Here is a 21,450-nt window from a genome sequence, read left to right on the forward strand (position 1 = left end):
TTTCACTTTTATTTTACAGAGGAAGGTACAAAAACCAGGCATGATTATCCAGTAACAGCACAAGAAGCTCTGACTTTTCTGACGCTTGACTCTGATAGGTGTCAAGTGGCCCTAAGATAGGGCCACTGATTTTTGTTCTCCTCATATCAATAATTCCACATTATCAGCTAGGATAATGTACTGAATTGTGTTCCCCCCAGTATTCATATGTTGAAGCCCTTGCCTTCAGTATGGCTGTATTTAGAGATAGGGCCTTTAAGGAGGTAATTAAGGTTAAATGAGGTAATATGTCTAGGGTATTAAATTGACAGAACTGGTGGCCTTACAAGAAGAAGAAAACATACCAGATCAATCGACCTCCCTGTCTCTCTCTCCTTCTTTTTTTCCTCTCTCTCTCTCCCTGTGCCCCCCACCACTATCTCTCTTTTCTCTCTCTCTCTCTCTCTCCCTCTTTCTCTCTCTCTCTCTCTCTCTCTCCCTCTCCCTCTCCCTCTCCCTCTCCCTTTCCCTCTCCCTCTCCCTCTCTCTCTAAGGATGCACAGAGGCAACACCAAATGAGCACACAGCAATCAGGTGGCTGTCTGCAAGCCAGGAAGAGAGGCCTCACCAGAAACCAACCCTGCTGGAATCTTAATCTTAGACTTCCAGCCTCTGAAACTGTAAGAAAATAAATATCTGTTGTTTAAGCCATTTAGTCTGTGGTATCTTGTTATGGAAGCTCAAGCTAAGACCATGGCCTTATCAACCACCAATACCATAGAGTTCCCAGCTCCTCTCTCCCACCAAGGACTATGCCCAGGCTCCCCTCCACAACTCTTAACATGCAGTCTATAACGTGACCCTGAGTAGACAAACCAGAAGCAGGCAACCTGGACTTGCCCCTCTCTCCCTCTCCTTCTGCTCTCGCCTTCCTGTGTCATACACCTTTTTTTTGTTTTGGGGGACACAGATTGGAGCCTTGTTCCCATAGATCAGCCTTCAAAAGTCATTCTGCAGTTCTCTGGTTTCCCTTTCCAAATTCAAGGATGAACTGTGGATGGTGGCTAAAGGGACACCTCTTCTTTCCCCTCTCTGGAAGCAGACAGCATCTTGCTTTGGTGTGTGTGTGTGTGTGTGTGTGTGTGTGTGTGTGTGTGTGTGTGTGTATGTGAGAGAGAGAGAGAGAGAGAGCACCATCAAAATGAGTCATCCAGATGGTTGGGCATGGAGAAGGGGAAAGGCTAGTAACTGAAGGTCCCATTTGTTTCCTAATGCAGGGCCTTTTAGACAGACGGAATCTTGAATCCAGATTACACTGTTTGCAACTACTGGCAACTGTTCTTACCTTCTCTGGATGTCAATCTTTTCATCCATAAGGTGGGAATAATAATAATAATTTCACTATGGTGTTATTGTTAGGTTAGGTAACGTGTATAAAGCAGTTGAAACAAAACATCTCATCAGTTTCACAGCTTTTATTGAGTTCTTGCCATATGCTATGCTAAACTCTGGAGCTGCATATAAATGTTACTTCTCTTTTCTTTATTCCTCTCAGTGTTAGGACAATTATACTTTGCATGCATATCTTTGAATGACATATGTTTATAAATTAAGGTATTAATGACTATCACACTACTAGGTATATAGGAAGAGCTTAATAAATAGCTGAATGGAATTAAAGTGAACTTTTTAAACTACAAGAAATTTCTAAAAGATGTTGGAAATAAGAGTTTTTTCCTAAATACTATTTCTTACCTTCTTCCATAGAAATTGCTGGGTGCAAGCAAATGATTGAAGCAGGGGAAAAAAAAAGAACACAATATCTGTACTATAGTTTCTCAGATTAATTTACAATAAGAAATGTAATGTGCAAAAATTATTGTAATTAGTATTCTGGGTTTATTCTCTAGAAATTCAGGGAAGATTTAATAACAAAATGATAAATGAATACCTTATAAAACCGATATATTTGTGAGCCTTGTTGGAAATGGGAATCTACTTGCTTCTGGTAAATCCCACCCTCTTCCATCCCAGCTAGTTCTACAAGGGTAGTATTCTATGAATTTCTGAATTAACATGCTTAGTTCAGCATATTTTAGGAACCCAAATTTTCAGTGGAAGGAAGGAAAGAAGACAGAGAGATGGAGGGAGGAAGGGAGGGAGGGAAAGAAAGAGGGAAGACAATTATAAGTGTAGCTTCAGTCAATAACTTTTTAATAATCATCTGCAAACTAACATCAATAACACTTCATTAACAAAATTGCCTGTATCTTAGGACTCAGTAGCCTGCCCCTAATATTGCTTTGGGGGGAGGAGGGTATGATAAGACTTAAGCAGAGCAGAAATGTACAAAGTAATATTAATTGTAGGATCATCTATAATAGTTGAAAATAAATGATCTTTTTAGTAGTTTAAAAAATAATCATGTCTATCGGAAACATTCCCTGAGAGAGGGGACCCTTTAAGTCAGTGGCTTCAAACCTGAGGCTCGTGGACCCAGAGATTCGTGAGGATAATAATAGAGTATTGCAAACTATTTTCAGCATGGACTTCTAGAAAGTCTAATACAAATCACACAGGGCACATAAGCAAATTAAATGGCAACTAGAGGTTATACTACAGGTAATTATCAGATGCTGATTAGAAACTAATTAGCATTTTCATGTGCCTTTGATAAATGAAAGTTTGGTTTTAAAAAAATCCTTTTCAAAACATGGAAGAAGTAACTAAAATATCACTATGAAGATTGTGTCATGAAAAATGTTTCTGATAAGATGTTAAGTGAAGTGGCTGGCAAGATGGCTGAATAGGAATAGCTCTGGTCTGCAGCTCCCAGCAAGCTGAATGCAGAAGGCAGGTGATTTCTGCATTTCCAACTGAGGTACCTGGCTCATCTCACTGGGACTGGCTAGACAGTGGGTGTAGCCCACGAAGGGCAAACCAAAGCAGGGTAGGGCGTTGCCTCACCCAGGAAGCACAAGGGGTCGGGGAACTCCCTCCCCTAGCCAAGGAAAGCTGTGAGAGACTGTAAGGGACTGGGACTCCAGCCCAGATATTACCCTTTTCCCACGTTCTTCACAACCCACAGACTAGGACATTCCCTCGGGTGCTTACACCAGCAGGGCCATGGGTTTCAAGCACAAAACTAGGCAGCTGCAGGAGTTTTTGTTTGTTTGTTTGTTTCTCATACCCCAGTGGTGCCTGGAATACCAGCAAGACAGAACTATTTGTTCCCCCAGAAAAGGGGCTGAAGCCAGGGAGCCAAGTGGTCTTGCTCAGCGGATCCCACCCCCATGGATTCCAGCAAACTAAGATCCACTGGCTTGAAATTCTCGCTGCCAGCACAGCAGACTGAAGTTGAACTGGGACACCCCAGCTTGGTGGGGGAAGAGGCGACCGCCATTACTGAGACTTGGGTCAGCGGTTTTCCTCGCACTATGTAAACAAAGCCACTGGGAAGTTTGAACTGGGTGGAGCCCTCTACAGCACCCCAAAGCCACTGTAGCCAGACTGCCTCTCTAGATTCCTCCTCTCTGGGCAGGGCATCTCTGAAAGAAAGGCAGCAGCCCCAGTCAGGGACTTATAGACAAAACTCCCACTTCCCTGGGACAAACAGTCACCTGGGGGAAGGGGTGGCTGTGGGCGCAGCTTCACCAGACTTAAAAGTTCCTGCTTGCCAGCTCTGAAGAGAGGAGCAGATCTCCCAGCACAGTGCTCAAGCTCTGCTAAGGGACAGACTGCTTCCACAAGTGGGTCCCTGGCCCCTGTGCCTCCTGACTGGAAGACACCTCCCAGCAGGGCTTGACAGACACCTCATACAGGAGAGTTCCAGCTGGCATCTGGCAGGTGCCCCTCTGGGACAAAGCTTCCCAAGGAAGGAGCAGGCAGCAATCTTTGCTGCCCTGCAGCCTCCCCTAGTGATACCCAGGCAAACAGGAACTGGAGTGGACCTCCAGCAAACTCTAGCAGACCTGCAGCACAGAGGCCTATTTTGAAGGAAAACTAACAAACAGAAAGTAATAGTATCAACATCAACAAAAAGGATGTCCACTCAGAGGCCCCATTTGAAGGTCACCAACATCAAAGACCAAAGATAGATAAATCCATGAAGACGAGGAAAAAACAGTGAAAAAAGGCTGAAAATTCCAAAAACCAGAATGCCTCTTCTCCTCCAAAGGATCACAACTTCTTGCCAACAAGAGAGCAAAACTGAATGGAAAAAGAGTGACGAGTTGACAGAAGTAGGCTTCAGAAGGTGTGTAATAACAAACACTTCCGAGCTAAACAAGCATGTTCTAACCCACTGCAAGGACGCTAAGAACCTTGAAAAAGGGTTAAAGGAATTGCTAACTAAAATAACCAGTTTAGAGAAGAACATAAATGACCTGATGGAGCTGAAAAACACAGCCCAGGAACTTCATGAAGCATACACAAGTATCAATAGCCAAATCAATCAAGCAGAAGAAACAATATCAGAGATTGAAGATCAACTTAATGAAATAAAGCATGAAGACAAGATTAGAGAAAAAAGAATGAAAAGGAATGAACAAAGCCTCCAAAAAATATGGGACTATGTGAAAAGACCAAATCTACATTTGATTGGTGTACCTGAAAGTGACGGGGAGAATGGAACCAAGTTGGAAAACATTCTTCAGGATATTATCCAGGAGAACTTCCCCAGCCTAACAAGACAGGCCAACATTCAAATTCAGGAAATACAGAGAACACTACAAAGATACTCCTTGAGAAGAGCAACCCCTAGACACTAAATCTTCAGATTCACCAAGGTTGAAATGAAGGAAAAAATGTTAAGGGCAGCCAGAGAGAAAGGTTGGGTTACCCACAAAGGGAAGCCCATCAGACTAATGGTGGATTTCTCAGCAGAAACCCTACAAGCCAGAAGAGAGTGAGGGCCAATATTCAACATTCTCAAAGAAAAGAATTTTCAACCCAGAATTTCATATCCAGCCAAACTAAGCTTCACAAGTGAAGGAGAAATAAAATCCTTTACAGACAAGCAAATGCAGAGAGATTTTGTCACTACCAGGCCTGCCTTACCAGAGCTCCTGAGGGAAGCACTAAATATGGAGAGGAAAAACCAGTACCAGCCACTGCAAAAACTACCAAATTATAAAGACCATTGACACTATGAGGAAACTGCATGAACTAACAGGCAAAATAACCAGCTAGCATCATAATGACAGGATCAAATTCACATGTAACAATATTAACCTTAAATGTAAATGGGCTAAATACCCAATTAAAAGACACAGACTGGCAAATTGGATAAAGAGTCAGGACCCATCGGTGTGCTGTATTCAGGAGACCCATCTCATGTGCAAAGACACACGTATGCTCAAAATAAAAGGATGGAGGAATATTTACCAAGCAAATGGAAAGCAAAAAAAAGCAGGGGTTCCAATCCTAGTCTCTGATAAAACAGACTTTAAACTAACAAAGATCAAAAAAGACAAAGAAGGGCATTACATAATGGTAAAGTGATCAACACAACAAGAAGAGCTAACTATTCTAAATATATATACACCCAATAGAGGAGCACCCAGACTAATAAAGCAAGTTCTTAGAGACCTACAAAGAGACATAGACTCTCACGCAATAATAGGGGGAGACTTGAACAACTCACTGTCAATATTAGACAGATCAACGAGACAGAACATTAACAAGGATATTCAGGACTTGAACTCAGCTCTGGACCCAATTGACATCTACAGAATTCTACACCCCAGATCAACAGAATATACATTCTTCTCAGCACCACATCACACTTATTCTAAAACTGACCACCAATTGGAAGTAAAACATTCCTCAGCAAATGCAAAAGAACAGAAATCATAACGAACAGTCTCTCAGACCACAGTGCAATCAAATTAGAACTCAGGATTAAGAAACTCACTCAAAACTGTACAACTACATGGAAACTGAGCAACCTGCTCCTGAATGACTACTGGGTAAATAATGAAATTAAGGCAGAAATAAATAAGTTTTTTGAAAGCAATGAGAACAAAGACATAATGTACAGAATCACTGGAAAACAGCTAAAGCAGTGTTTAGAGGGAAATTTAGAGCACTAAATCCCTACAGGAGAAAGCAAGAAAGATCTAAAATCAAAACCCTAACATCACAATTAAAAGAACTAGAGAAGCAAGAGCAAACAAATTCAAAAAGCTAGCAGAAGACCAGAAATAACTAAGATCAGAGCAGAACTGAAGGAGATAGAGACACAAAAAACCCTTCAAAAAATCATGAATTCAGGAGCTGGATTTTTGAAAAGATTAAGAAAATAGACCACTAGCCAGGTTAATAAAGAAGAAAAGAGAGAGGAATCAAATAGACACAATAAAAAATGGTAAAGGGGACATCACTACTGATCCCACAGAAATACAAACTACCATGAGAGAATACTATAAACACGGCTACACAAATAAACTAGAAACTCTAGAAGAAATGGGTAAATTCCTGGACACACAGACCCTCCCAAGACTAAACCAGGAAGAAGCTGAATCCCTGAATAGACCAATAACAAGTTCTGAAATTGAGGCAGTAATTAACAGCCTGATAACCAAAAAAAGCCCAGGACCAAATGGAGCCTGTCCCATTCCTTCTGAAACTATTCCAAACAATGGAAAAAGAGGGACTCCTCCCTCACTCATTTTATGAGACCAGCATCATCCTGATACCAAAAGCTGGCAGAGACACAACAAAAAAAGAAAATTTCAGACCAATATCCCTGATGAACATCGATGGGAAAATCCTCAATAAAATACTGGCAAACCAAATCCAGGAGCACAGCAAAAAGCTTATCCACCACAATCAAGTTGGCTTCATCCCTGGGATGCAAGGCTGGTTCAACATATGCAAATCAATAAATATAATCCATCACATAAACAGAACCAATGACAAAAATCATGTGATTATCTCAATACATGCAGAAAAGGCCTTTGATAAAATTCAACATCCCCTCATGCTACAAACTCTCAATAAACTAGGTGTTGATGGAACGTATCTCAAAATAATAAGAGCTATTTATGACAGACCCACAGCCAGTATCATACTGAATGGGCATGGATGAAGCTGGAAACCATAATTCCCAGCAAACTAATACAGGAACAGAAAACCAAACACCGCATGTTCTCACTCATAAGTGGGAGCTGAACTATGAGAACACATGGACACAGGGAGGGGAACAACACACACTGGGGCCGGTTGGCGGGTGGGGACTAAGGGGAGGGATAGCATTAGGAGAAATACCTAATGTAGATGATGGGTTAATGGATGCAGCAAACCACCATGGCACATGTATACCTATGTAACAAACCTGCACGTTCTGCACATGTATCCCAGAACTTAAAGTATAATTAAAAAAGAAAAAAAGATGTTAAGTTTAAAAAAATAAAAAGTACTATTGCAGTTATTACTGTAACCATGTAAAATATGTATTCACTGATGGAAGTTAATGTGAAAATATTGTCATTGAGAAGGTGTGTTTTCTTTTGTCAAAAACTGCCTTTATAGTTGTCCTCATATCTTCTCAATAAGAAAATAAAAGGAAAAGTAATTTTTGGCTTGGAGAAGGGAGACACAATAAAGTGCGTGAGGCTTGCCATGGGTAGATCTGTGATGTTGGTACTTTTTGTGCCCTTCCAGTCTCCTCTCTTTGCCTCCCTCTTTCTGGTGCCCAGTTCCTTCCTTTAACCCCTTTCCAGGGCCCACCTGAGGGCCATTTCAGAAGGGCCTCGCTCAGTAGGCTTAGCTGACCTCTGTCAAGCCACAGCACCTTTAATCAAGCATTTGCCACCATGGAGCCTTTACTCACCACTCCCCAACTGCTTCAATAATAATGTCTAGCAATCAAACTGCAATCATTATGTAACAATTCCATCCCATATTTATTCACCAAAGGCATGCACAATTGTTAATCAGTGCTTCTGTACAGTGTGAAGATTAAGTCCTCTAAGTTGATAGAACCCAAATGAAGGTATATGTATAGCTATGCAGTCTTGCTTGCAGTCGTGTATAATGCACATATGAGCTGCGGAGATCTTGGAGGGCCTCAATTTGGGGAGGGATGTCTTCAGGTGTCACCAGGATAAGAACATATGCATTTTCATAAACTGAAAACTCTTCTAAATCCAAAGAATGAATGTCAATGGTAGGACTTCAGAGAGCTAGCTGCCAGAGAGACTATCTGGGAGCAGTGGGGACATTTAGAGATCTCCTGGGCAGGAAGCCAGTCCTGGAAGGGAGGAAGCAGGCTCCCCCAGGATGCACATGCTGGGTCTGAGGTAGCCACATACTGAAATTGCCTTTGTAAAAATTACGTCAGTGAGAAAATTATGGCAGTGGGGGAGATCCAATATAGCCCAAGCTCCTCTTGCTTTTAGCTTTCAAGTTGCCTTCATTCCAGGGTTAGCTTTGGGAGACATTTTATTTATAGTTTAAATGATAACAGGCCTTCCCCTAAAACTCAGCCACCTTTATAAAGCTAATGAGAGACCATCAGGTTAGCGGGAGGAGCCTGAATTCTGCTAAGGTGAATTCTGCATATCATAAGATATGCAATTTCCCCAATAATTCTTGCAAATAACATCACTATTGTAGAACCTAAGATTGGCCTTTTGTGACATCTTTTTAGGTTTTTTCATGTCTGACACCTGTGGCTCCATCTGGACCCACCAACCAATGGCTCCTGTGGCTCCACCCAGAAGCAACTCAGTGCAAGAGGACAGCTTCAACTCCCTATGATCTCATCTCTGATCCAACCAATCAGCAGCAAGTGCCCATTGAATAGTCACCCCACTCCCTCCCCAAACTACCTTTGAGCAACCCCTAATCTAGGGGCCTTCAAGGAGATTGATTTAAACAACAACTCCATCTCCCATGTGGCATGGCCAGCCTCACATCAATTAGACTCTTTCTTTACTACAATGCCATGGTCTTCATTTGTGCAGCAAACAGGGAGAACCTGTCGGGCAGTTGCAATACTTACATAAGGTTGACTTGAGGCAGGTGTGAGGCTGGTATGGCTGAGACCACCAGAATTCCCGTTGCTTCCTATGGGGGCAGGGAACCGTGAGACAAAAAACAAGCAAAAGCAAAAAGCCAACCCCAGTTAACCCAGGTGAAACAGACCCAGAACAATGACAAACAGAATGTTTCTTAGAATTCTGCTGCCTTCACCCAAGTGAAAAGGGTGATCACTTCTCCAAATGCATTGTCAAATAAATTTTCCAAACATACAGGCTCTCTCATCTCTTTTTCTGCCTCACAGGATCTTTTCAGAACAACAAATACTTAGAGTGACAATCTGGCCCATGATCACAAGTTTGCACATGGAGTTTCGGTAAATGACCTATGGTAAGCTGCCTCTCAGGCATGTTAGCCTGTCTCTGCAGTCTCCTTCGAATTCTCATGACATGTTCAGGTTTCCCTCCCAGGCTGTTACAGGCTCTCTACAGTTTCTTTAGATGACTCTGCTCCTTTCTTGATCTCTAGAATCACCCCTGGGCTCGAGGGCAAGGCTTCACCTTTTCTTGGCACCTGAAACCTCTGTTGACTTGTTCCTCCTCCCTTGAGTCCCCCAGCAATTCCTTTGGGCAGGTTTTCCTTTCTTGCCTACTTCAAAGCAACTTTCTAAGCAAAGTTGTTCTTCCTTCTTTATTCAACACTGTGAAGTTTGGAGCAAGAGAAGACTTTGAAGACACTCTGTTCTTTGTATTCCCGGAACTGCAGCATCACCTTTACCTGGAAGCTGGTGAGACCTGCAGAATCTCAGTCCCCACCCCAAGCCTTCCAAATTAGAATCTCCATTTTAATAAGAGCCCAGGTAAGTCACATGTATGTTAAAGGCAAGAAGCTCTAATTTAATCTCTCAAACTTTGGAAAACATCTGAGGTGTTTGTTAAAATGCAGATAATCTGGGCCTCCCAGATCTCCTGCCTCCGATTCTCTGAAGGCCAGGGCATCTGCGTGTTTAAATCAAACTCTCCATGTGATTCTAATTCACAAGAGAATTTAAGAAGGGCCAATTTAGCCACTGTCCTCACTTTAGAAACGAGGAAACTGATCCAGGGAAGTCAGGCAACGTGGTGGAAGTTGAACAGTTAGCAGCAGGAGGCATCTATGCTATAATCTACAAAATGATGGAATGGGATTCAACAGACCTGGGGGTTCCAGGCGTGCTTCCCCTCCGTAGGATCTTGGACAAATTTCCTAACATCTGAAACTTAGTTCCCCACTTATGAAATGGGGCTCAGTGCATTTGAGGCATTGTGAGGACTAAATGATACATGAAACCTTACTGTAAACTCAATTAGCATGGATATGCAGGGCATTCATTAATTCATTCATTAATTATTTGAAGAGATAACACATACACACAGTAAAAATCTTAACAGTATAAAAAAGTAGGCCGGGCGTGGTGGCTCATGCCTGTAATCCCAGTACTTTGGGAGGCCGAGGTCGGCAGATCACCTGAGGTCAGGAGTTCGAGACCAGCCTGGCCAACATGGTGAAACCCCGTCTCTACTAAAAATACAAAAATTAGCCAGGCATGGTGGTGCGCACCTGTAGTCTCAGCTACTCTGGAGGCTGAGGCAGGGAAATCGCCTGAACCCAGGAGGCCGAGGCTGCAGTGAGCTGAGATCACAGCATTGCAGTTCAGCCTGATGACAGAGCAAGACTCCATCTCAAAAAAAAAAAAAAAAAAAAAAAAAAAAAAAAAAAAAGTAAGGCTTCTTCCCTTCCTTCTGCTCAGTTTCTTGTGCATTCTTCCAGAAATATTCTCTGCATAATTAAGGTACTTTAATTCACAACACATGCAGGCCAGAGCCAAGATTCTTGATTCCGAGTTAGGTGATGAACTCTCTAAATATCTGTGTTTCCTGTTTTTTAACCTTCTGTACCTTTCCTTGGCTACTTCATGATTAATTACCGGATAGTCTGATCTCTCTCTATCTCTGTCTCTGTGTCACTCATTCTTTTTAGCTTCCTCTCTAGGCTTCACCCTTGCCTTTCTGGGAGTTCCTTGTTTTTTATTCTTACAAAATGATATCCTGTACATCTTCACATGTTCCCTCTGGTGGAAACTCCAGCAGAATGGGGCCTCTCACTGGAAAGTCATGTCCACTTGCCAAAAATATTTGCTACTCTGGTACAAACCATCAACTCTAACTCCTCCAATTTGCAATATAGTCATTCCAAACTCCTTTAGATGGGTATTATTTTCCACCAATATGCCCTTTTTGGAGAAGCCTTCCTCCTCACTCTTTTACAGTTTTCTAAAATCAGATGCAAATTTTCTACCTGTTGAAAGTAAAAACAAACAAACAAGCAAAACAAAAACAAAACCCCCCAGCTACTTGCATTCAAATCTGTCACTCTTATAAAGAGCATAAAAAATATTTTATGCACTCATTCATTATTCTTTTTTTTTTTTTTTTTTTGAGATGGAGTCTCACTCTGTTGCCCAGGCTGGAGTGCAGTGGCCGGGTCTCAGCTCACTGCAAGCTCCGCCTCCCGGGTTCACGCCATTCTCCTGCCTCAGCCTCCCGAGCAGCTGGGACTACAGGTGCCCGCCACCTCGCCTGGCTAGTTTTTTGTATTTTTTAGTAGAGACGGGGTTTCACCGTGTTAGCCAGGATGGTCTCGATCTCCTGACCTCATGATCCGCCCGTCTCGGCCTCCCAAAGTGCTGGGATTACAGGCTTGAGCCACCGCGCCCAGCCTCATTCATTATTCTTAAGCACAATGCTGCTCTTCATACCACTTACCCTGAGCACCTGAGGTGCTTGGTGAAGATGCAGATTCCTGGCTCAGTCCATATCTATTGAATCAGGGAAGGGAGGGCAGAGCCGGGGAATCTGTATTTTACAAAATACCCAGCTCATTTTTACTCACAGCAAAGTTGGAGAAATGGGAAGGGAGAAAAATTGTTTGTAGATATCAAAGACCCCATTTATTGAGGCTCAGAGATACTGACTTCTCAAAAGCCACATCAGCCTGTGCTTCGGATAGGCCTCTTGTGCAGATGCAGCAGTGGATTTAGTCTCAACACCCTCCTCCAGTCCTCCAATGTGCCTCCTGGTTTTCTGAATGAGATTCAGGAGAACCCGAGGTGCCTTCCATCATTCTGTCCCCAACAAGACATTTGTGTAGACTCTGCTATTGACATATTGCTTCTAAATGAAATTGTTTAATATCTTATTTTCATATTAGGTTTTCATGTGGCAATGACTAAAAGCAGCATGAGAACTTCCCATCATCATTTATTTGTGTGTGCTTCCCCAATAAACCCATAATTGGGTTTTGTGTGCTCCTTGCAAGACCCCTGCTGGACCCCCCTCACCACTTTCTGACCTGAAACCGTGAGGACTAATCTCATTAGGCCTTTATCCCTGTTCATGTCCTTCAGCCCCCAAGCTCAGGTCACCCCTTATCCCCTGTGCTTTAATCCCTATAAGACCCCTGCCAGCCACCCACGCCCTCTAGAATTCACAGCAAATCTTCAGCAAACTGTCTTAGATCTCACCCTCTTCTTTGAGCCCTTTCTTCTTGCTCTAACTGCAGCCCAGCTCTCCCTGCAGTCTGCTTCCCCTGCAGCCTTCAAGAGGGGGATGTTTCCTCTCCCACTCGTGGTGCGGTGCTGGTGAAATAGCTCTGGGGGACGGGAGCCCTGACTCGGAGCCTCTGCTGATTTCTGCAGTGTTGATGCTCTCACGGTGGCTGATTTCAAGCTACCACCCTGTCTTCACCGAATGTGGGTGTGTGAGGAGATGGCTCAGATGGCTCCAGCACATCCCTGTGTATAGCCTTCCTTCCACTAGGCCTGGAGGTGGGGGTGTGTCCTGGCTTCTCACTGCCATTTCCAGATTATTCTTCCTTTTCCTAGGAGCCCCCAGCTTTGAACATCATCCCACTACTTTTCTGGTAGCCATCACCAGCTCACTCCTGCACGCTCCTAGGTCTCAACACTGTTCTGTCACAGTTCTCAATGATTTTATCACACATACAAATGTCCCTTTCAGCACCCTGGCCTAGTGGGTGCTTGATATCCTCTTTTCCAATAACCTTTCACTCATTCAACCTCAGCCACCGCCTCCCATTATCATACCCAAGACCTCATCAGTACTGACAACAACAATCTCTCCTTAATTTTAACTTCCAGTATCCCTTTCTCCTACTAACACCTCCCATCTTCCCAGCCCCAATACACTGTTGACCTCATAAAGACCTGCAATCCATTGATCTTACTTCCTTCTCACCAATCCTCACGTGCTTCATTTCCTCATCTCCCTCCTAAGCAGCTTACATGTCACACTCCATCCTTATCATCTGTCCCTTGGCCCCCTCTTGATTTGCTGTTAAATCCAACCCTCCATCTAATCTGGACCCGCACCCCAGAAGCACTTCAGATGTGTGACCTTTAACTTAAGAGGGCCCTGAATGCTGACCACACTGTGTTTACCTAATCTGTTTGCTCTCCAACTCGCATGGAAACTTTTCAAGCTTTCTATTCTCTCCTTCCTAATGGCTCTTTCCCCACCCTGCTCTCTGCTTACAGTTCCTCATTTCACTGAGAAAATAACAGTTAGGAGAGAACTTCCACAAGCGCCTGCCATATGCTGCATCCTCAGCTGTGCCCTGTACTCTGCCTTCCCTTGTGGTACCATTTCTATGGATGAGCTGTTTATGATCCCAGGGCAGTCCAAGCCCTCTTCTTGATACTAAAGCATATCTCCTTCTGCCCAAAGACATCTACAACAGCAATTCTCTTCTCCTTCTCCCATATCATCAAATGTTCCCCTGGTGGATGACTCCCATTACTTACAGCATCTAAACATTTCACTCACACCACTCCACTCTCCTCTCTGGCTATTTCTCCGTTGTTCTGCTCTGCTTTATCCCAAAATGTCTCAAAGAGTTTCCTATGCTCATCCATTTCTTCAAATCCCACTCTAATGAGGATTTTGGCCCCACTTCTCCACTGAAATTGCTCTTATTAAGATCACTAATGACTGTCATACTGCTAAATCCAATGGTCAATTCTCAGCCTTCTTAGCAGAAGGTGACATAGCTGATGAGGGCCCCATACAGTCTTGATTTTCATTCTGCCTCATTGGTCATTCCTTCTCAATATCCTTTAGTGGTTCCATTTTTCCTTCTTGATCTCTTAACAGTGGCTGAGCCTGGGACTGCTGCTTCTTTCTATTTGTACGCCCTCCCTTGGTAGCTCATCAAACCTCAGTAACATAAGGTGAGGGTGATGGGTTGAAATTTAGTAACTGAGGTCTCAACTGAGCCTTAAAAGATGAATCCTTTTTTGTCTTAGTCTGTGCAGTTTTCTATAACAAAGTACAGTAAACTGGGTCACTTATAAACAACAGAAATGTATTTGCTCATAGTTCTGGAAGCTGGGACATCTGAGTTCAAGGAGCTAGTGGATGCAGTGTCTGGGGAGGGCCCACTCCATGACTCATAAATGGCGCCTTTTAGCTGTGTCCTCCCAAGGTGGAAGGGGCAAATAAGCTCCCTCAGGCCTCTTTTATAAGGGTACTAATCCCATTCATGAGGGCAGAGTGCTCATGACCTAACCACCTGCTGAAGGCCCCACCTCTTAATACTATTGCACTGGGGATTAGGTCTCAACATATGAATTTTGGAGGGGACAGAAACATTCAGGCCATAGCACTTTTTAAGTTTAATTTAGTTTCCCAAGACTTTTCCCTGTTTTCTAGCTGATATGATTATTCTCGTCTCCTTCGTATTTAAGACGCTTAGTGTTTATCAATAAGTTGACATTTGGATATATAAACCAGTGTGTGTGTGTGCTCATTCATCTGCTTGTCCCTCTTTATCTCATCTTAACTGTGGTAACAAAAGCCCAAGAAAAACATTTTGTTTCCTTATGGTTCAGCCCTGAGTACAGGAGTGCTGACGTTCCTTACCTCTTCAGAAGGTGGTTAGAAGGGACAAGCCCAGCGCAGGTAGCAGGGTCTGAGATTTTTCGGGCCTGCCACCAGAGGGCATCATTCTGGTCCACAATCTGGAGGATGTCCCCCTTCTGGAAAGGCAATCCAGCGTCCATGCAAGGGATGTCAGGATCCTCCTGGGGCCAGTACTCAGTCATGGCACGAACATACACCTGATGGCAGGTGCATAATGACGCTATCAGAAGGTGCCTAATGGTGCCATCTGAAGAACCCTTGCCCATGGGCCATCATGACTTAAAACCATTTCTTCCACTCCTTGACCTGCTACTCCTATCTTTCCTCTCCACCTTCACCAAAAAAGAGAACTTGCCTCCTGAGCCTAAGTACCATGAGAAAAAGCATCTTTGGGAACAGAATCTCTTAACTTAGAGAAGTTCAGGCTCAAATGTTCACAATTTTTGATGTTGCATCTTGACTTCTTAGTATCCCATCTCCTTATACTGTACTCATTTACTCATTTTGCTTCTCGGGCCATCAGTATTGAAAAATACCCAACACAGTCTTGAGCCCAGGTCCAACACAGTACAAAGGATAGGATTATTATGCATCATATTTAGTTGCTGTTACTTGGGGATTTACTGTGTGTGAGATTGAAGACTCAGTAAATTCTTACCATTTTCTGGCTATTCACAGGAGGGTCAGAGACTGGAACCACCTTGAACATGATTGTGCCTCGAGACATGGCCTGGAAAATAAGAGAGGAGAAAGGATGGCAATCATGGAGCTAGTAGGGTTACAGGGGCTCAGTAGACAGAGTTATAGTGCAATGTATCCAGGTCTAATGGTGACATCCCCCAAGAGCCTTTCTCAAGGGCTCTGTAGCTGTCACCATCCAGAAATGGAAATTAGGAAGCAAATTACCCCTACATCTGCCCTGCTGTGGGGTTCTGGGGTCACTGAGCCACACTGAGGTGGCCTCTTCCAGGGATCCTCCCACCCCACACTGAAACAGAAACACCCCACCCATCAAGGTCTTCCTCACACAGGCCCTGGGGAGAGACAGGATCTCCATCTGAATTTCCCTCATGTCCTTACTCAGTAAGCATTTCCTGAATGCCTGTTTCTACACCAGATACCCCAGTCTGATTGGAAAGAAGAGGGGCTCCTAAGTTTTCTGGGAGAACTGACAACCTTCCAAACTCATGGTGGAAATAGGGGGCTCTCAGACTGGGGGAAGAAGAATTCCTGTTACATGCACTGTGACGGGCATTAAACATAAAGAGATTAAGACCCTGTTTGTACTGAGGAATTTCATAATCCCACTGTCCTAGGCAACATCACAGCTGGCACCAGGGGGTAGAAGCCATGCATATCTGTGATTTCTAGTACTTCAAGCTTCCTTTGCAGCACCTTCTACACCACACAGAATCTTGCAGCAGTGTCTTACAAAGGATTTAGGTGCTTGTCTCTTAGCACCACTCCTCACCTCACTCTCTAAGCCACTGCTATGAAATCCTGGCAGGAACCCAGTTTGAGAACCACTGATCTATCCACTATATTGTATAGTAATCAACCTAGTCCCCACACCTGGGCTGTGCATGGTGGCAGGTGGGAGGGGCAAGCTGCTATGGCTATTAACAGCTGAACTGCAATTCAGGGAATGGTTTGAAGGGCAGGAATAGGAACCTGAGGGAGAGCAAATGCTCATGAATCAGGTTATCAATCCTTAGCTCCAACCACAAGAACAGTGGCAGAGTCGCCAAGGATGTCCCCCTCCCTATATGCTGCTGTCTGGTGACTCCTTTATTCTCCCAAAGCTGCCCTCCAGGAAGATGTTAAACATTTCAGCTGTAGAAAAGTGTTAGTGGGGGAAGGAGTGGTTTGCTCAGGTTCAGACTCTCCTACAAAGTCTCACTCTGTCCACCCCAGGCTCAGTTTCCAATGGAGCAAACCAGGTGATGAGGGAGCTGGGCTGGGGGCCCTGGCAGTCTTCCTGCGGCTGAAGGAGGAAGGAGCAACTTGGGAAGGGGAGTTTCCCAGCCAGGACCAGAACTTCTCAGGGTAGAGGAGGGAGGTCAGCAAGTGACATGGGTGACAGACAAGGTCTGGGAGCCTGGAGGGAGAAAGCTGCCAAGAGAACACAAGTCCCCGGTACATCCTAGTGCACACACACGGGCTTGATGGACCCAGTTCAGCCTTGGCATTTATACAAATCATTAACAAAAAGGCAAAAAGATTTACCAGAATATGGATCACTTGTTCAGGGTCCAGTCCCTCAACTGAAACTCCATTCACTTCTACCAGTTTGTCTCCAGCATATAGCAACCCTAGGCAGACAGTAACACAAAACAAAGAAAGATACAAAGAAGTAGGATAAAAATAGCAGTAGCTACCTCAATAGTTATTTAACAAACTCACTAATCCAAGCATGCTCTAAAAGTGTTTAATATGAAATAATAATAGAAAAGAAAACTGGTTATTCCAGCTTACATCACCCCCAGAAATGTGTGAGCAGTCCATTTTTCTACCTTGTCACAAATACTTGGCATTGACTGATGGTAATACTTTTATTTTTTGCTAGTCTGATGTTGTAAAATGGAACCAGAACACTGGTAAGAAAACAGCACTAAAAACAAACATGTCAGGGTCATAAGTCAATGACAAAAAGAAAATGGGGTAGGTATTCTTCAAAAGGGAAAATGTGGAGAAACTTGGGGTTTCAGTTAAGACTTGAGAAATGTGAGGTAAAACAGTGGAGTTGTCAGACAGTTGAGAGAAGAAGCAGAATGATGTCACAGAACAGAAACCAAGGATGATAAAAAAAATTCAAGAAAGGTGTCAACAGCATCACATGTGGTCAAGAAGTGGAAATAAAACTGAGAAGGGGCCAGGTGTGGTGGGCTCATGCCTATAATCCTAGCACTTTGGGAGGTCAAGGTGGGTGGACCACTTGAGGCCAGAGGTTCGAGACCAGCCTTGCCAACATGACGACCCCCTGTCTCTACTAAAAATACAAAAAAAATTAGCTGGGGTGGTGGTACATGCCTGTAATCCCAGCTACTTTGGAAGCTGAGGCAGGAGAATTGCTTGAACCTGGGAGGCAGAGGTTGCAATGAGCTGTGATTGCCCCACTACACTCCAGCCTAGGTGATAGAGTGAAACTGTCTCTCTCTCTCTCTCTCTCTCTCTCTCTCTCTCTCTCTCTCTCTCTCTCTCTCTCTCTCTCTCTCTCTCTCTCTCACACACACACACACACACACACACACACACACACACAAAACTGAGGAGGAAGGAAGGGCCAATGGACTTAGCAACTAGGAAATCCTTGGTATTTACAATGAGAATGTTGAAGTATAAAGCATGTGCCAGGTTTTAGGGCTTCGGGGTAGCAAGGATGTATAGAATCAATCATTTAAGAAACACAACAGTAGCCAGGTGTGGTGGCTCATGCCTGTAATCCCAACGCTCTGGTAGGCCAAGGCAGGAGGATTGCTTGAGCCCAGGAGGTTGACACCAGCCTGGGCAACCTAGTGAGACCCTATCTCAACAAAAAATAGAAAAATTGGCTGGGCATGGTAGTGTACACCAGTGGTCCCAGTTACTGGGGGGGCTGAGGTGGAAGGATTGCTCAAGCCCAGGAGGCTGAGGCTGCAGTGAGTCATGACCACACCACTGCACTCCAGCCTGAGTGAGAGTGAGACTGTGTCTAAAAAAAAAAAAAGAAAAAAAAGAAAAAAAAAGCTTAAAGAAGGACAGCAGTGAAAGGATGAAAACCTGGTTAACTGGTAGAAAGTGTGAGCAAAAGGCATTTCAAGATGGGAAAGAGCTATGCCTTTCTGAAAGTAGGACAGAGTGCAGAGGAAAAGTTGGGAAGATAGAGCCAGGCAGATCTGTATTTGAATCCTGACTCAAATGGTGTAATTTTGATCAAGTTAGTTTCATAATCTCTTTGAGCCTCAGTTTCCTCATCTACACAATGGCATGATAATACTTACCTTTGAGGTTGCCATGAGAATGTAAGCTGAGAGACTTTAATGTGGTACCTAGAATGCGAAGGACTCAGTGAAGGAGAGGAGTAAGATTTCTTTGGAATATTTGTTTCTTATTTCTTTACTGCTTCTATCTAAGCAACGGAACTCACTAAAGCCCTGACCCAAGTTAAGAAAGAGGGATTTCTCTGGAAAGAAGCCTGAACAGTCAAGGGTTTCCCATTTTTCTGGTAGCACTAGATCCTGGCTGCTCCAGCTTACCACTCCTCTCCGCCAGCCCGCCGTGGATGACCCTGGCCACCAAGATGTCCCCTGTTATCTCGTTGCGCTTGATGGTGGCTCCCTGAAGAGAGAATAGACGTGATCCCTCTGTTACCTAACATGACCATTTTTCAGGTGGCTTCCCTCAATCAGTGCAGCTCTGGTCTTTCAAACGAGGTTATTCATGCCAACCAGGACAGAGGGGCTACACAGTGCCCTGTGGCCTGGCAGTCATAGCATGCCATCACAAATGAAAGGCCATTCAACTTTGGCTTCCAGCAGTCTCATTCCAACCACATAAACATAAAAGAATATTTAGATTATTCCAAAGATACAGAAACCTCCCATGATTAAAACCTAATTAGAGGGACTGTTCTTAGAAAATCAAATTAATACTTTCCTTAGATTTTCATTATTATAGGAGGAAACAGGCAAATGCATTAGAATTGAGTAAAATACATGCATAGGTCAGAAAGCCAAATTTTTTTTTTTTTTTTTGAGATGGAGTCTTGCTCTGTTGCCCATGCTGGAGTGCAATGGCACGATCTCGGCTCACTGCAAGCTCTGCCTCCCAGGCTCATGCCATTCTCCTGCCTCAGCCTCCCAAGTAGCTGGGACTACAGGCGCCCGCCACCATGCCCAGCTAATTTTTTGTATTTTTAGTAGAGACGGGGTTTTGCGTGTTAGCCAGGATGGTCTCGATATCCTGACCTTGTGATCCACCCACCTCGGCCTCCCAAAGTGCTGGGATTACAGGCATGAGCCACCACACCCAGCCCAAATATTAAAATAATATATGTATGTCTTATTTCTCACAAAAATGTCTTATAAATCTCATCTTTTCACAAAAGAAAAACACTAAGCTGAAATCTTTCCTTAGAGAAAACACTACGACATGTAATATGTTTGAAACCACAGGCAAAACCTGTGGAGCTGACAGCTGTTATTTATTTATTTATTTATTTATTTATTTATTTATTTATTTTTTTATTATACTTTAAGTTCTAGGGTACATGTGCATAACGTGCAGGTTTGTTACATATGTATACTTATGCCATGTTGGTGTGCTGCACCCATCAACTTGTCAGCACCCATCAATTCATCATTTATATCATGTATAACTCCCCAATGCAATCCCTCCCTCCTCCCCCCTCCCCATGATAGGCCCCAGTGTGTGATGTTCCCCTTCCCGAGTCCAAGTGATCTCATTGTTCAGTTCCCACCTATGAGTGAGAACATGCGGTGTTTGGTTTTCTGTTCTTGTGATAGTTTGCTAAGAATGATGGTTTCCAGCTGCATCCATGTCCCTACAAAGGACGAAAACTCATCCTTTTTTATGGCTGCATAGTATTCCATGGTGTATATGTGCCACATTTTCTTAATCCAGCCTGTCACAGACGGACATTTGGGTTGATTCCAAGTCTTTGCTATTGTGAATAGTGCCGCAATAAACATACGTGTGCATGTGTCTTTGTAGTAGAATAATTTATAATCCTTTGGGTATATACCCAGTAGTGGGATGGCTGGGTCATATGGTACATTTAGTTCTAGATCCTTGAGGAATTGCCATACTGTTTTCCATAATGGTTGAACTAGTTTACAATCCCACCAACAGTGTAAAAGTGTTCCTATTTCTCCACATCCTCTCCAACACCTGTTGTTTCCTGACTTCTTAATGATCGCCATTCTAACTGGTGTGAGATGGTATCTCATTGTGGTTTTGATTTGCATTTCTCTGATGGCGAGTGATGATGAGCATTTTTTCATGTGTCTGTTGGCTGTATGAATGTCTTCTTTTGAGAAATGTCGCTGACAGCTGTTATTATCACTGTATATGTGATCACAGGCAAGACTACTGCCCAAGTAACCACTAGATATAATTTGGTTCATAATTAACCTAAGCATATCCTAAATGGAAATATAAAAAATGATTTCCTTACCAGGGGCTGTTGGTTTTTCACCAAACAAACAATCCTCATTGCTTCCTCACTCTCAGGGATATTGTCTGGCAGTGGAGGGAGAAGGGGTTCAAAATCTTTCTGAGCTATCGTGTCATGGGCACTGAGCAAGGCCTGGGCACAGGGAAGGAAAAGGTGAGCAAATGTCACACATGGGCCAAGCCCCTCTAGAAGATACTCAATACTATCTAAGACACAACAACAACAAACATCAATACAGACATGCCAGACACAGTGTGAAGCATTTTATATGAATTAATCCAATCTTCACAATAATTCTATGAGGCAGGTACATTAATTGTCCTCAATTTGCAG

The 21,450-nt window shown here is 43.6% G+C and overlaps 1 protein-coding gene across 1 annotated transcript in view; it reads right to left on the reverse strand.

Annotated features, from left to right (window-relative positions):
- The window catches only part of MPP4 (membrane palmitoylated protein 4), a 53,206-nt gene that overhangs the window by 23,111 nt on the left and 8,645 nt on the right, over positions 1-21,450 (reverse strand). Inside the window, exons 5-11 of the mRNA XM_010354954.2 lie at positions 21,118-21,249; positions 19,178-19,259; positions 17,169-17,254; positions 15,601-15,672; positions 14,943-15,139; positions 8,987-9,051; positions 1,735-1,752 (exon numbers count right to left, since the gene is read on the reverse strand). Coding sequence (XP_010353256.1) covers positions 1,735-1,752; positions 8,987-9,051; positions 14,943-15,139; positions 15,601-15,672; positions 17,169-17,254; positions 19,178-19,259; positions 21,118-21,249 — 652 coding nt within the window. The remainder of the gene's footprint in view (positions 1-1,734; positions 1,753-8,986; positions 9,052-14,942; positions 15,140-15,600; positions 15,673-17,168; positions 17,255-19,177; positions 19,260-21,117; positions 21,250-21,450) is intronic.

This window comes from Rhinopithecus roxellana, chromosome 14 (assembly GCF_007565055.1).
Source record: "Rhinopithecus roxellana isolate Shanxi Qingling chromosome 14, ASM756505v1, whole genome shotgun sequence".
NCBI classification, from domain to species: Eukaryota; Metazoa; Chordata; class Mammalia; order Primates; family Cercopithecidae; genus Rhinopithecus; species Rhinopithecus roxellana.